Raw genomic sequence first — 15,884 nt, forward strand, 5'->3', positions numbered from 1 at the left:
TTCTTTCTTTCTTTGGATGGAGCCCTTTTCAAACTTTGAAACAAGATTAGATCCTAATATATGAATTGTTATTTGGATAGACTCTATATAATGATGTCCTTTTCAAACAATCTTTCTTCTTAAAAGGACTTCTTAAAGATCGAATGGCTTCTTCATATGCTAATGATGATTCTGTTGTATTTTGGATGTATCCGTGTAGTCCTTCATGTTTTTTCAATATAAAAGTTTATGTATTAAAAATTTAAGTGTGAGTCTAAATCTCATATTAGTTAAAAATGAAAAAGTAGAGCATTATATAAAAACAAAAATCCATAAACTCATTGTCTTAAGGTTTTGGGTTGAGAGTGGTGTCAATGCCTTATGTGGTTGAACTTAGGTCTCTCATTGGTGTTATATCTCTCTAGTGAAACCCCCTCCTTAAAAGAGAAAAAAATCTAACAAGTAATATCAGAGCCAATGGTTAAAATCTAAAAATGAGTGTAAAGGTGTATTTTTTAAAACCTTTCTTTAAGCTTGTGATTTTGATTTCAAAAATAAATGTGCAACTGTAGAAGTTACGTAAAATTGAGGTAAGTGGTCACTGTTTTGATTTTGGCGTTTGGTGACATCAATGGCATTTTGCCACATCGATGACATCTTACGTGACTCCATTGTTTAAGATAGAAGCAATGGAAACATGAACCTAACACGTCCCTAAGGGCAGAAAATGATTCAATTTTCTTGCACTAAATATCCATGATACTGTGGCAAAAGAAAATTGAGGATATTTTAATGAAATAATTCTCTCTCCAATGCAAAAGTCAATTTTACACACGACTCCTTTACAATGAAATGAAATAGCAATGTTATTATTATTCAGGTATAGGCAAAGAGACACTTGCTTTTCCCTCAGAGGACAATTTACATTGCACCTCTAGTTGTAGGGCATCTTTCAAATATTATGGACGAAAGGAGGAAATTAATATATAAAATGAAAAAGGGAATGCAGAAGTTAGAAGAAGAAAAAAAACTCAAATAAACTAATCTGTTTTTTCTATTAACAAGAATTGGAAAAACACCCTTTGGCTGGTGACATTTTTCAAGTAGACCAACATTTCTGAGGTATGCAAATTCATTGTATCTTGTCACTTGTCACCCTTTGAGATGGTTAGGATCGGTTTGTCCCACTTTAATGTTCTCTGTTCTCCATGATGAGTCCACTTGAGGAAGTTGATATTCATCTGGTTTCAAGGCCAAGGAAAAATCAGGCAACGTTGGTGCTGTCTCCATGATCCTATAGCACAAAATATGGTTTTATTAGCCAAAAATAATTAATCAGTTACAGTTAAGTAACATGTTTATACATGCACTTTGAAAAGTTTACCTTTCATGAGAGTACAGATCTCGGTTTATCCGAACCTTGCTTGAAGTATCCTTTGGAATTTTCTCAGAGAGATACTTCATGGTCCCCCAAGGGGGTGGATTTCTGCAACCAAGACTCCCAGTTAGATAATACACAGCAAATGACCATCAACAGTGTTGTTATAATTCTCCAAGAGAAATAGAAAAGGACAATGATGAGTATGCCAAAGCCATGGTCATGATAACTCTCAATGAACTGAGATGAACACACAAGACATTGCAGGTAAATGCTCTTAAAAAAATAATAAAGGTAGTGCATAGAATCGAAAGTATTTTAAAATAAAAATTTAACTAATCACTCACTTCTCTTAAAGGAAAAGTTTAAAAGGGAGAAAGTGGAAGTACAAAAAGAAATGAAGGATCATAATGGCATATTATGTCACCACACCACATGCAAGAATATGCTAAAACTATTCTCCTACCAAGCATGTCATTAACTTTCATGAAAATGAAGAGCTACTATTTCTTCGACAATCACAGTAATTTTCTCTGAAGATTGTTAAAATAAAGACTATTAACACATTTATTTTCTATACCATGTCATTACTATGAAGTATTGACCAACTTTGTTGAAGACTAATCTTTGTAGGAAAACCTAGATGACCACTTTTAACAGGGTCTCTCCCCTCTCCCATCTCAACCATTTTTCATTCACCAGATCGAATTTGAGACTTTGCTTAAGGAAAGTAAGTCCAGTACAACTCAGACCAACAACTTTTGGTGACTTCAACATATTTTAAGTTCATGTAAATATGATCAAATTTGGTTGTTTTCTGAAGAAAAAAAAAATGTTTTTGTCCTCATAAATTTGAAAATTTCTTAAAATGGGAACGTGACATGTGCGTAGACATGCTATATCAGTGACCATTTTGAGATAGCAAGTGACGCAGTAAGTGGTGATAGGAACCATTTTCTTAATTTTAAAATTTGTATGGACCAAAAATATCAGAAAAAGGTTGGTGGACTAATCAAATTTAGTCATTTTTAAAGGGGTTAAAAGTGCATTTTACCAAAACTAGATAAGCATATCATAAGATATTGCTAAAATATTGTAAGCTTGTCACCCACACATACATAACCACATTCTCATTACGTGCACTCCAGTATTTTTACTATTGCACAGTGCACTTTTTTTGCAATAAGACAAAATGGCCACATCTGCTTGGTTAATGAAAATTGGCACATATATACCAAGTACGCACTTCCGGTTCAGCAACAGGATAGCCACAACAATTAACAATGATATTATATTATTTAGAAAATAAGTGCATTACATGTTGTTGATTCATCAAGGTCATAAAGAAGGGTAAAATCCTGTTTTCTGAAAGAAGAAAACAACGTAAAATTGTGTAATAGGGAAGACATGGGATTACCTTGACAATGGAGACGCTGCGTTGAATGCCTCACACAACTTCTTACTTTCTTTGAAATACTCATCTGCTGCTTGTAAAGCAGCTACAGCCATTCCATGAGATTTTTCTGTATTTCCCTCATCAAGAATCAAACCATGATAATAATATGCTGCAGCCTAGTAATCATTACAACAAAATTATCACTTGCTTTTTCAGAACGCACCCCCTATACTCATTCCCAGATTATATAATATGAATATACTGAAAGCAGAAGAAACAATATAAGGCATAGTACCTATGGTGCTTGTGCCATCAAACTACACCACAGCTACTATGCAGATAACTTATCTCATATATCCAAATCAAACTGTTTTTCACTACTACGAAAGATACACTCGAGTCTAGATCCAGAAACAAAGACCATTAAATCCTTTAGTAACTTTTCATTAATTCAGACGTAACCCATTAACCAAGCAATCACTTTTTTTTCCAAAAACAATATATATTTTTCTTACTCCAAAATGAGTCCTCGGTAGACTAATGTTTTGATCTGAATATGCATTACGCTCCCGAAAAATGTACTTTGAAGGTCGGAATTTTCAAAAGTTCATAGTAGACAACAAGAACATGAATACTTGTATGTCTTCCAGACTGCAGACTTGTGTACAATACATATACATAAACTTGCGCTGAAAAGTATATTGAAACAATCTTAGGTACTGATAGTATATTTAACAGTGAAATGCAAGATGTACTACAGGATACAATATAACGGTTCAAGAAAATCGAAGGTATTTGGCTTGATAGCATTAGTAAAAGATTTAATCATCACCATCTATCACAAGATTAGCAATAGCTTGGCAAATATTTCACCATGTTATACACCCAGCATTACCAAAACACGTATCTGATAAGAACAATCAAACAAAATTCCCTCTAGCCAGTTCCAGCTAAAGTTGGTCTAAGACAAATGAATATTAAATCCCTCAACTTCTAAAATTTCCTCATAAACTACACATTTCATCTTGAAGTTGTAGCGAAAAATAAACTATTTCTTACTTTCATCTCCAATATTTGCATATGGTAACCAGTAAACCAGAAAATCAATCTCCATTTATAGTACTATAAATATGCAAATAGATGGGGGCAAGGACATACCTTTGCTTCAACATATTTCCATTTCACAAAGAGACAATGTTTTTCACCCCAACCATTTGTTAATGGAAGATTCATAATGTTATCTTGAGCCTGTGAAATAGACGATGTGATCAAAGCAATGAATACTGATCAAATGCACCCGTGTTAACTTACTAATGTGCACATTAGGGCATAAACACACATAAACAGAGCATGTATGACACAGATTTGTCATAGGGACAAAAAAATTTAACAATAATACAGTACAGATCCAAGAGAAACAAGTTAAGATATCCAGTAACAAATGTAGGATACAACCAAAAAAACAGGAGTGATTTTCCAGTGAAAAAACAGTCAAACAATCCAGATTAGATCCCATAGAACACAAGTTATTATACCTGTTGCCAACATTTCACCATCTCACATGCAAGCCTGCGCTTCACTGCAAGTGTGGCTTTGGTGCTATCAATGGCCATTCCAAGTTGTATATCTACACCCTGAAACAAAAGAAAAAGGGGAAGAAATAAATAAACAAATATCTAACAAAATGGATTTGAAGAAGAGTAAAGGTATTATATGTTGAACTTTCTCCTTCTCCAAGCTTCCATTCAATATTAGTATCACTACCCAAGCAACTTTTCTCCCAGAACATTCACCATACATATACTTACCCTCACACAAATTACTAAAAGTGACACAGGAGACCAAAACATCATAACTATTACTACATTACTTGAAACAAAAATTCATGGGTATTCATATATGATGGGAGGAAAAAACATCTCTTCAACCTTCCATGCTTATCAATTCATCACTTTCTTTTATTATGAAGACAAAGTCAAGTAATAAGAGACTTGAAAGTCAAATGCAAAGTTATCAGATTCAGTTATTCAGCATGCAGTGAAAAGTTTGCTTACTATCCAACCCTATAAGAAAAAAGTGGGATATTTTTAAAACTACTTATTCAGACAATTCTTGCATTTTTTTTTAAAGAAAAAATCCATGTAGAATCCGATTGACCAAGAAAACTAAAAGTAGCCCTGAATTTTCTTAAGAAATCAATACAAATATGAGGTTGGAAGGTCAATTTGATGTCTATCCAAAACACTTTTCAGGGTTGTGAAAAGAGAGTCGTTGTCTCCATAAAAGACATTTGTAGTGCCAAATCATGACCAATATACCAGGTAATCCAATCCTCTGGACTTCAAAACCAAGCATACAATTAAAATGGATACATAAATACCCTGGCAAAGCTAAGTCAACTGATTGAATATCATAACTTTGTGAGAAATTAAGTTCACAATAAATTTACAATGCTAATAAAACACAAAATGTCTAGCCATTAACTAACAAGTAACGAATAGACTCTTCAAGTAGTGTGTCCATAGGAAAGGAACATTAGTACCTGTCCTAATGCTTGTAGAGAGAGTGCTCGCAGAACTCCTTCTGCTAGGTCTACGGGTAAATTTCTCCTAAAATCAGAAACAAAGTAATGACAATTAAAGAAAGAAGATAATCATTTAGATTACAGTAATAAGTGAGACATTCCATTCATCGCACACATTATGCGCTAAATATGTAAAAACCTGAGTTCTGCAGGTAACTGTGGAAGAACATGTCTAACTGCACAATCCAGATACCCAGCCGCTTTTAAGAAGATATCAACCGAGGCTCGTCTGTTTTCTGTTAGCAGATAGCGAAAGGGAGATAATGAAAAAACAAATAAGTTAAGTATAGATCAGATAAAAAGGTTACGTTTGCTAGATAGTTGGTTATGATACTAGTAGACGTAGAAACAACTGTGAATACTTTGTATTAAGATAAACTTTCCAACACAGCATGTGTATTGCGTGCATGTCAAGTCCTAGTTATGGAAAAGATCAAAGCTAGGAATTATTTTCTTGATTAAATACTTTTTTAGCCAATTTTTACCCATTAATCAAATAGAAATATAATCCAAATAATAAATACCAAGTGAAGGGTCCACATAATTGATGTCTTTTTATACAAAAGCACATCCACCACACATAAAAAAGAAGAAACACGAATTTTTTGGAAACTTCAAGAATATTTCTTTTGTGTGTAACTATTTACCAACAGAAGAGTGAAGTGTTGATGTTGGGAGTGTCTCCAGTCTGAGGTCTAATCTGATCTATTCCAATGTATTTTTGCAGTTTGTTATATTAACCAAAAAGAGATTCAGGAAGAGGCAATAAATTTAATGACAGGGACCAAGTCTTTTGCAGTATTTCTACTACCTACCTTCTGATACTTTGGGCTGATGACCATCATTGGATGATGATCTTGGAAGCAGTAACAAGTTAGCCTGTGATAGTGATAGCATTGCCATCAAATGTAAAACTGACAACACCTCGTACCAAGCATTAGACATGGTTGTTTCCTGTAAAGATCGCCAATCATGTAATAAATCATGAGCATTTCCAATATAAAAGTAACTTCCACATCAAATCCAGAAACAAGTATGGGCTTTAAAAATAAAAAACGGATACCTCTTTGTCATCCTCTTGATTCACCCAAACAAATTGTACTTTGTACTGTAAATGGCTTCCTGAACCACAAACATAGGCAACAATAATCAATACTTGTCTCTCAGAGCGCATACATCATATACAAATGGACTAACAAACACAAGCTTTACCATCTTTAACTAATCCCAGAAGAACAGGCAAGTAATCTTCAAGAGCCTGCACAAGATCAGCAAGTGTTGAACCTCCTGCAGAAGAAACCAAACCATGCCGATGCATCAATAAGTTATTAGAGTAGTTTACTCAACATAAAATAATTTCATTGTTGTTAAAATTAAGTACTAACCATGCTGAGTTTTTCTTTTTGTTCTTGTAATTGTAGGACCTTCTTGACCAGCCATTACAACAATACGTGTTCTAAGAGCAGACAGGCGTTCCACTATATTCTTGGACAAATAATCACCAAGTGATTGAGCAAAATCAACAGGCTTAGGAATCCTCAAACCAGGAACATACACTGAAACTTCACCAATACTCCCTGGCCTCCTTCTATTTCCACCAGAGTCCTTTGGAGTTGACACCACACAGCCCATTTCCAAAGGCTCACTATATCTACTGAATGCTGGTACAAATAAGATAAAGTGAATCACCCCAAAAATCTCTATTTAAGTGACTATAGTGAGTTTCTATTGTCCATGACATCAAGCAGCAGAAACTTAAAAAATAAATGCTGAGGAAGGGATACATGCCAATGACAAAAAATTCAGTTCATTATATTAAAGTTCTAGAAAACACTTACAAGGAGGCTGAGAGATTAACACTAAAAAAAGACATTAACCTGACTAATTAAATGGCAAGTTGTCAGCCATCAAAAAAGTGGTAGTAGGTTACTCACGAGCACCATTACATTTAACATGTAATGGGACAGTCCACATCATTTTAAAATTGACAATGTTTTAGTCAGTAGCCTTACTTTTATATCCTTTTTTGGTTTGTTTACAGCAGCATTAATGATTCCCTCTTCATTATCCACTTCCTAAATAAGCCAAAACCTTCATAATCTTCATCCTTAACTAAAAATAAGCACTAAAGATTAATCTAACCAACGAACCTTGTCCTTTGCCCTGGCTGTTGACTAGTCAAGTCAAAAGTTCTGGTATTCTCTGCAGAAAAAATTCACAGGTAGAGACTTCAGTTTGAGAAAGAAATAGAGCTAAAAGTAACAACATCACAAGAACTGCGTGAGATATGACAAGTGGCGTCCGTATTCAACGTTTAACTGTGACAACAAGAGAAAAAGCTTCAAAAGGTTGCACCATGCTTACACGGTGACAACTCTTAAAGGTAAAGTAGCATCAACTAAAAGCTTTTATTAGATTCCTCATTTCAACAAGAAAACAGCTGAAACTCTTGTGAGTAAAGGGTTTCCAAGGAAAACCGAACAACTAAACAAGCAACAATTGCTGAAATACAGAGGAATATTCGCATTCATTCATCGTCATTTCATAACTTCCGTGTTCCAAATCATAAAAAAGCGTGTCTATTAACAGTTTCAGAATTAACTTCAAAAAAAAAAAAAAGCCCCAGTAATTTAGTAATGTTCCAAAAATGGATAAGCTAACTCAAAATTGAAAGTTCAAAACTTTCGGAAACAATTTAGAGAAATGTTCCATTGATTTGATGCATAAACACAAGATATCCAAAAAAAACCCTTTCCCAGATTCACCCAAATATCAAACTCGAGCTTGGTTGACCCGATTTTCCAAATTGGGATAATCAAAAATACCCCCAAATAAAAAAACATTTTTTAGGAACAATTTTCAAAGTTGCAATCATTTTTTCTTTTCCTCACTCTTCCCAACCTTAAACTTATCACTTCCAACGAAAAAGGACAAACAGAAAACCAAGCCATATTTCCATGCTAATTAGTTTTTTACCATTAACAGCACAGTGGTGGCAAATCAGGAAGCTGAAGCACTCAATTGAACGCACAAGAGTGCCACTCAATTCAACTGAAAATCAAAGAAAGCAGAGATTTTGAAAGGTTCCCAGAAGCACAACCACCCTGAAGATGAAACTTAAGATCGCGGAACCAAAATTCAAAAGAATGGGACTCAAAGCTTTCGCTTCAAAGGGAGCAACAGAGACAGATAAAGAGACCCTTCCGCGGAAACAAAAGTAGAAAATTGTATTTTGATTTAATATTGGTAAACACTATTTCCATGTTTATATATATATACACACACAGAGTATGTTGTGTTGCATTCTGTGTACATACACACGTTAAGCATTCCTTCTAACATATACTCTCAGATAGAGACACACAAACTATAGTTAGAAAATGAAATGACATTATGTCGATTTATTCATTCCATTTCCAGTACTGTAAAAAAAATGGACACGGAAAATATTTCTATTTAAATTTTATAAATGCGTCATTTTATTATTATTTTTCATGTAGTTTTATAAAATTCGAGTTATTGATTATTGAATAAATAATATATACATGTTGACAGGTAAAATTTTTTACAATATTATCAGTCACAATTTTATAGAATAAAGTTCGTTAATTTGATTATAACCATTAAAAATCACAAGTCATATAAGGACATTTTTTTGCTGTTGTTTACAATTTTTTTAATGCATGCTTATCAACCTTTAATTATTTTAAACAAATAGATTTTGTATTTTAATTTAAAAAAATCTTTGTTGTTCTAGTAATCATTACCATCTATTGGAATTGTAAAAGTATAATGGTTACTTCAATAAATTAGATGTTACATCAATTCAATATTTCGTCAGCATAAATTTAAATGGTATGTAAGTTTAAATTAAGAGAAATAAATAAAATTATATGGGATTATTTTTTTAAATGTAAGAAGGGAGTATTTCACTAAAGTTGTAGTCCATTTTTTAAAGATATTACTAAGAATATATGTTTATTTCATAATAAATGTTTAAATATCAATATACTTATTTTACAACTTAAATATAATTTTCCAGTTCTTGTAAATATTATTTTATCTATTTTTTGCAAAAAAAAAAAACAACTTTGCTATATGTAGATTCTTGATTTTTTATGTTTTGTTCTTAAAATATTAACTATAACTAATATAACACTGAAAATAAAAAGCATTAATTAAGATAGAAGATTATTTTAGCTGTCTCCATTTTTAGGTTCCTACATATCCAAGTTCTATATATTTTTACCTTTGTTTGTTGATATAAGTTAGTACTCGTGTTGAAGCCTTAAGGTTAGGATAATAATAAATGATACAACAAAAATAATATATTGAAGTAGGTCATGGGTTTAAATTTTACATTAACATCAAATTAATATATAGGTAATTAAAATTTATTGGATGAATGAAAATTCAAGTTCTTACTCAAAAAATAATAATTAGTATACGATTTTTGTCCATGAAAAATAGATATGTTCCCACATGTGATGCTGCGTCTCAACATTGAACTAATTATAAGACGTAAAAAAAAAAAGAATTATAAGAGTTGGAAAAACTTTGATGAAATTGGGTGTTTGACCTTTAAAAATGTAAAATCCATTAATTATTAACACCCAAATTTAGTTTTAAGCTCCACGATAAGACAAATAAAATGTGAGCAGAACTAGAGAAAGTTACGGGTGGAGATAGTTAACAACAACAACTGATAACTAACCCAATTTAAAGCCTAATGGGTGAACCTTACATTTTAATTAACATAAATGGAACTTTAAATTTTAATGTTAAACACAAATTAAATTTAGATTCTTCCTAAGTCCATTCAGATACTTTGATTTATACTTCACCAACAACTTTAATAATCTTCCTATTTTATATAACTTGTTGTTTTAGGATGAATTACTGCATTTATTTATTTTAAATTTTGGATGATGCACCAGTTTCATGTTTAAAAGACATATACAATGTTAAGTGAAAAAATATAATTTAAATTACTTTTGTCTCAATTTATTTTAGATAAAAGTCAAAGAAAAATAATAGTTTATTTTAGAAACTTATCTCTCATTCTAGCAAATCATGTTAATAGCGGTCAATATTTCAACTTTAATTTCATTAAAAAAATATTTGAATATTGTTCACTTTGAATTTCCGTCAAATTTTATATTTAAAAGACATATTAAAACGTTAAGAAAAATATTTCAACATTTTAAATCAATTCTTTTTCAACGAAGTCTAAAAGAAACAAAGATTCATTTTCAGAATCTATATTTCATTCTAAGAAATGACGTCAATATTTCAATCTCAAATTCATTGTGATAACATCATTAGGTCAATCACCATATCTTTGTAGTATTCACTTTGGAGTTCTAAATTGTGTCACAAATTTATCTTTATAAAGTGTTTTTGAAATTAAAAAATGACTATTAAATTACTCTTAACCTTAACTCTTTAAATTATGTGAAACTATTAGATATACTAAAAAATATATAACTTCACACCAACTTTAAATGTATAACTTGAATCTTAAATTTCATGCTTAAATTAACCTTGTTCAATTCATTTGTTTTTATCATGTAAATACCTTTTAACCCCTAATAACATTAACTTGCAAAAAAAACAGAACATGTTTGACTAAATGTTGGTCTTGACTTAAATTTTGGTTCTTTTGAGTCTTGTTTGAGTTCAATCTTCAAAATGCTTGTACAAATTATGTTTAATAAGTCTTGTTTCAAAATGAATTTATAATAAAATGTAAGACTTTTCTATATCTTGAAAAAACTCCCTTTTTATTCCAAGTGTATAATACGTATATTTGTATATACACCTATATATATGATTTGTATTATAATTAACACAAAAGATAAAGTTTTCCAAAAATATATACGACTATTATCCACAGGTATAGCCATGAAAAGTTACACATGACAACTCACAAGCCTTCTTGTTTTTGTCAAACACAACATGTGATAAGGCATTGTGCACGTTACTTTCATTATATGCATTAGTGGTTCATTTTGTTCTCATTCTCAAATTGTGGTGTTTACATGAAGAAACTTGAGTGTTGTTGATTCTATGAAGAAAACGATGTCAAAGAAGATATAAGTTTATTTACACTAGGTTTGTTGTTAATTTGCAGTGGAAAATGCATGTGAGGGTAAGGGTAGGTAAAATATTCAAATTTTGAAATTCAATCTATAATAATCCAAATTTATAATTTTTAAGTACATTTAAATAAATTTATCTCAAATCAAAATTCATATTTTTAGATTTTAAATTAAATCCAGTTAATTGGATTTGGATTTGATCTTTTTTTGAATTTTGAAAATCCAAAATTAAGGGACGGTTAAGTCGAGTCAAGGCGGTTGAGGGACAAGTCGAAGGTCGACAAGAGACGGTCTTAACCGAAGGTTAATAGATTCAATCACGGTTGAAAGTTGGGTCAAGTCGTCCCTAACCAAAGATTGACTCGAGTCAATTACGATCGAAGATCAACTTAATTTGGTCGTCTCAGCCAAATATCAACCCAATTAATCGAAACCATAGGTCAATCTCAATTGAGTTGGACCTATCAAGTCGATAAAGGTCATCTTCAGTCAAATCAACCTAGTCAAATATCGACTAAAGTCAACTTTAACCAAAGGTCAACTAAAGGTAGTCTCAATCAAAAATCAACCCGCATCAATCCCAGTTAAAATTCGACTAAAAAGAGAGTATATATGAACTTAATAATATTAAAAATCTTAATTCATGATATTTTATGTGAAATTTGAAGTAATCCAATTTTTAGGTAATTCAACCTCTCATAAAATTATAGAATTTCAGCCATTTAAAATTTTGTTTGAAAATAACTTAACCTCTTAAAATTTCTTATCACGAACACACTATAAGACCAAATTTAAATTAAATTAAATTTATGTTGTATTATTACGGCTCTTTTTTAAAAATATTATTGTATTTGTTTGTTTTACTTATTATTTTGTCAACCTGTCATTGTTTAGTCAAACTAACCTGCTTATACTTGTCGTGTTTGCCAAAAAAGGAGAAAGCTAAAGAATATGGTGATTCACCAAAGAAAACTAACCTGAAAACTCAAGTGTTATTTCATTGGGGAACAACTTTTCATTTCAAGTTTCACCATATATGGTGATTACACTAAGAAAACAATTTATGATTATAAATAACCAATCTAGAGAGAGAAAAAAAAGAGTGATATATATAATGTGATTAGAAAAAGAAAAGGATAAAGAGAAATAAAATTAAACTTATAATTTTTACGAAAATCATATAGCATGTTGTTTTGGTAAGTAGTAAATTTGCACAACGTGTACGCACCGATTTATATTTCTCTTTGACAAACATGAAGATGGACCAATCTATTTGTTTAATGTTTAATGAACATTAAATGTAGTTATAAGGATTGGTTTGGTGCATGACCAAATCAAGTAAAATAACAATTGCACACCATGTAGGTTTAGGTCAAGGTGCTAGGTGGGGGGTGGAATATACACGAACCTCATTAAATGTTTAACTAATATATATTTTAACAATGGAATGAAACATGACTTGAGGTTAACATAAATTCATTGTGTGAATTTTTTAAGGTTGTTGGATTTGAGTATGGATTAGAAAAAAATATATGAAATAAACATGGAAAATCGAAGCTCTAATTAATCAAAGTATTGGTTGTTTGAGTCTTTATTTTGTCTCTTCTATTGTTTAGAGAAGGTGACATGTAATTACATTTTATTAGGATGTTCTGTCTCATATGTTTGGCAAAACTACTATATGTGGTGGGACACTCATGGTCCATTACCATTGACAACATGTGTTAACCATTTTTTTCAAAGGCTAATGGAGAAAATGTGCAAATGGTGTTATTATTTGGCTAGATATAATCTAAAACCGTGACTAGTATGTGTAGAAAATAGTTTTTCTACTTCAAGTTGAAGTTGTGATTTTATGTGTTGAGTGTAGAATCATAGTATGATTTTAGAGTGCAATATATATAATATTATTGTTATCTTTCCTTAATGTGATGGAATATTATATAGTAAGAAGGACACGTGACAAAGACTTTTTAGGGGGTTTTATGAGACATTTTGAAATATAATATATTGGTGTTTTTCTTGGGGTTTGGGTTGTTAGTAACTATTTATGTCCTTTATAGGTAAAAACATAATTATTTTATATATACACACGCATGCTTATTGTATGAATATGGTTTGAAATATTTTTAGTATCTCATTTAATATTTGTTTTCTAACAAAAAGAATTTGGGGGGACTAGAATAATAAAACTTGTGATTCCTATGCATATTTTGTCTTTATTTATATATATATATATATATATATATATATATATATATAAATATTATTGTCATGTAGGTTTAGTATTGATAAATAAAATATAGGTTAAATATAATATTTTTCATACAACTTTTAAACCGTTGAAGTTGAACATTAATATTCTAGAAAATTATTCGTAGAATTTTCAAAAAAAAATATATTTCAAGTATAACATTATATATTTATGAAAAGGATGATAATAAGTGGTATGATAGATTAAATATATAATTTAGATAACTTTAATATTATATTAAAAATTCAATTTTAATTCAATTTTATAAAATTAACAAATGTACTTATAAGTAAGATAATGTTAAGTATCATTATCAATCTTGGTATATTTCAAATATGACGAGACTCTGAAGTTCATTAATTATTTTGTTATCACATATAATTTATTAAATTAAAAAGGATATAAAAAGGGAATACATGATTATAAAAATAACATCTCACGAAACATAAAACAAATTATATTTATTATGAAAACAATATATAAATAAATACATAAAAAGTAAAATATTAAACTACTTATATTCATATTTATGAATCAATGTTAAAATAGTTACTTTATCTTTATGAATCTTTAAGTTGTGTATAAAAATGATATCATAAGTTTACATTTATAATATAAGTTATACTCTTCAATAAACAATTATGATTTGCAACATTTTTATTATTGATAATATTTTTCACTCTTGTATATTATAAGTTATTCTCTTCAATAATCAATCCATGATTTTCAACACTTTTATAATTAATAATTTATTTTTCAACCGGATGAAATACTATGACACAAAAAGGTGGTTACAAAACACGTGAAAGATCATATCTATCACTATTATAGTCATATTCGAATATCACAGTGTCTCTTTCAGATCTCATGTATATATAAGTACGTGCTAGCAACAAATGTCCATTAAATGTATTCTAAATGCAAACAATGTCTGGTAACAAATTTCATATCTAAACTCCAAAATAATAATAATAATAATTAAATTAAGGCTTATAAAATTCACAAATTTGGTTTATAACTTTTTTTCAACAATTGCAGTAACTTAATTTTTGACAAACTATAGTTTTTGTTTGCTATTTTTTTATGTAGTTTTGATCCATTGATTGTAGTTATCTATAATTTTATTCAAATTATTTTAGACTTGAGAGAGTGAAATTGAGAAAAACAAATATCACAATAGTAACTGTTTCATAAGAATGAAAAGAATAATTAGATAACGATTTAGTATAATTTTTAAAATTAGAAAACAAGTAAAGTCACATATAGTTAATGATTAAGAAATCCAAATTATATAAAAGTAAATTCAAAAGTAAAAATAGAAATTAATTAACAATATACAACTAAAATCACGGATTTTTTTTAAGAAAAAGGTTACAAAATTTATAAAATATAACCAACAAAATCATAATTAAGCCTCGATAAAATATACTTTTCAACCTAGTATAGCTTGTTTTTATTGGAGTCATTGACTTTCTTTTAACGATTTTCTGGAGTGGTTTTTTCCATACTAGTTTTCTAAATTAATTATATTAAACATAATAGTTTTCAAAACAAATTTGGATACAACTTTTTTTAGAAAAAAAAAAACTTTGATGATTTATTGATTAAGATATTTTGAAATAATAATAATGATAATACATATAATTTTAATTTTCAATAACTTCTAAAAGAAACAAAACTGCAGCAAATAATTAGATTTTTGTGTTTGGCAAGGGTATGTTGGTCCCAGACTCCCAATAATAGTTCATCCAACACCGTCCAATGCTGCTGGCTCTTCCACGTGCACGCACGTGTATCATTTTTTCACTGGCTCGCACGTGTTGCCATTGAAATGCACAATAAAACGACAAGAGTTGTTGCGCGAAACGACGGGCGTTGCGGGACACGTGGAGCAGCACATGGCGTTTCAGTTTTCAACGAAGCTACGCTTTTACGTATCTTTGCCTGGTCCAATCAGAGAAAAACACGTGGAAGAAACAAAAGTGTGAGTTACGATGGTTGTGAACAGTTTTTTGGTGGGTCAGGAAAATCGTGTTGAGTGGTGAAGAAAGAAGACATTAGGGTCCATTGCTAGTATAATATTTTTAAATAATTAAATGAATTAATAGAAAGATGGATAAAAAAATATCAGATGCTTTTAGCAATTTTGTATAGACTCTAACATAAACATTTTCAAGACACCAAAATTATAT

General features: G+C 30.3%; 1 protein-coding gene across 1 annotated transcript; it reads right to left on the reverse strand.

Annotated features, from left to right (window-relative positions):
• Window positions 1-792: 792 nt before the first annotated feature.
• Window positions 793-8,597, reverse strand: LOC114182229. The gene is made up of 13 exons (XM_028069047.1): window positions 8,314-8,597; window positions 7,488-7,539; window positions 6,723-6,998; window positions 6,550-6,624; window positions 6,401-6,459; window positions 6,153-6,291; window positions 5,477-5,573; window positions 5,296-5,362; window positions 4,289-4,387; window positions 3,912-4,001; window positions 2,775-2,929; window positions 1,364-1,465; window positions 793-1,273 (listed from the first exon to the last, which is right to left on the reverse strand). Exons 3-13 carry the CDS (start codon window positions 6,967-6,969, stop codon window positions 1,132-1,134), a joined length of 1,272 nt encoding a protein of 423 aa, XP_027924848.1. The 5' UTR covers window positions 6,970-6,998; window positions 7,488-7,539; window positions 8,314-8,597; the 3' UTR covers window positions 793-1,131.
• Window positions 8,598-15,884: the final 7,287 nt, after the last annotated feature.

Source organism: Vigna unguiculata, chromosome 4 (genome assembly GCF_004118075.2).
Source record: "Vigna unguiculata cultivar IT97K-499-35 chromosome 4, ASM411807v1, whole genome shotgun sequence".
NCBI classification, from domain to species: domain Eukaryota; kingdom Viridiplantae; phylum Streptophyta; class Magnoliopsida; order Fabales; family Fabaceae; genus Vigna; species Vigna unguiculata.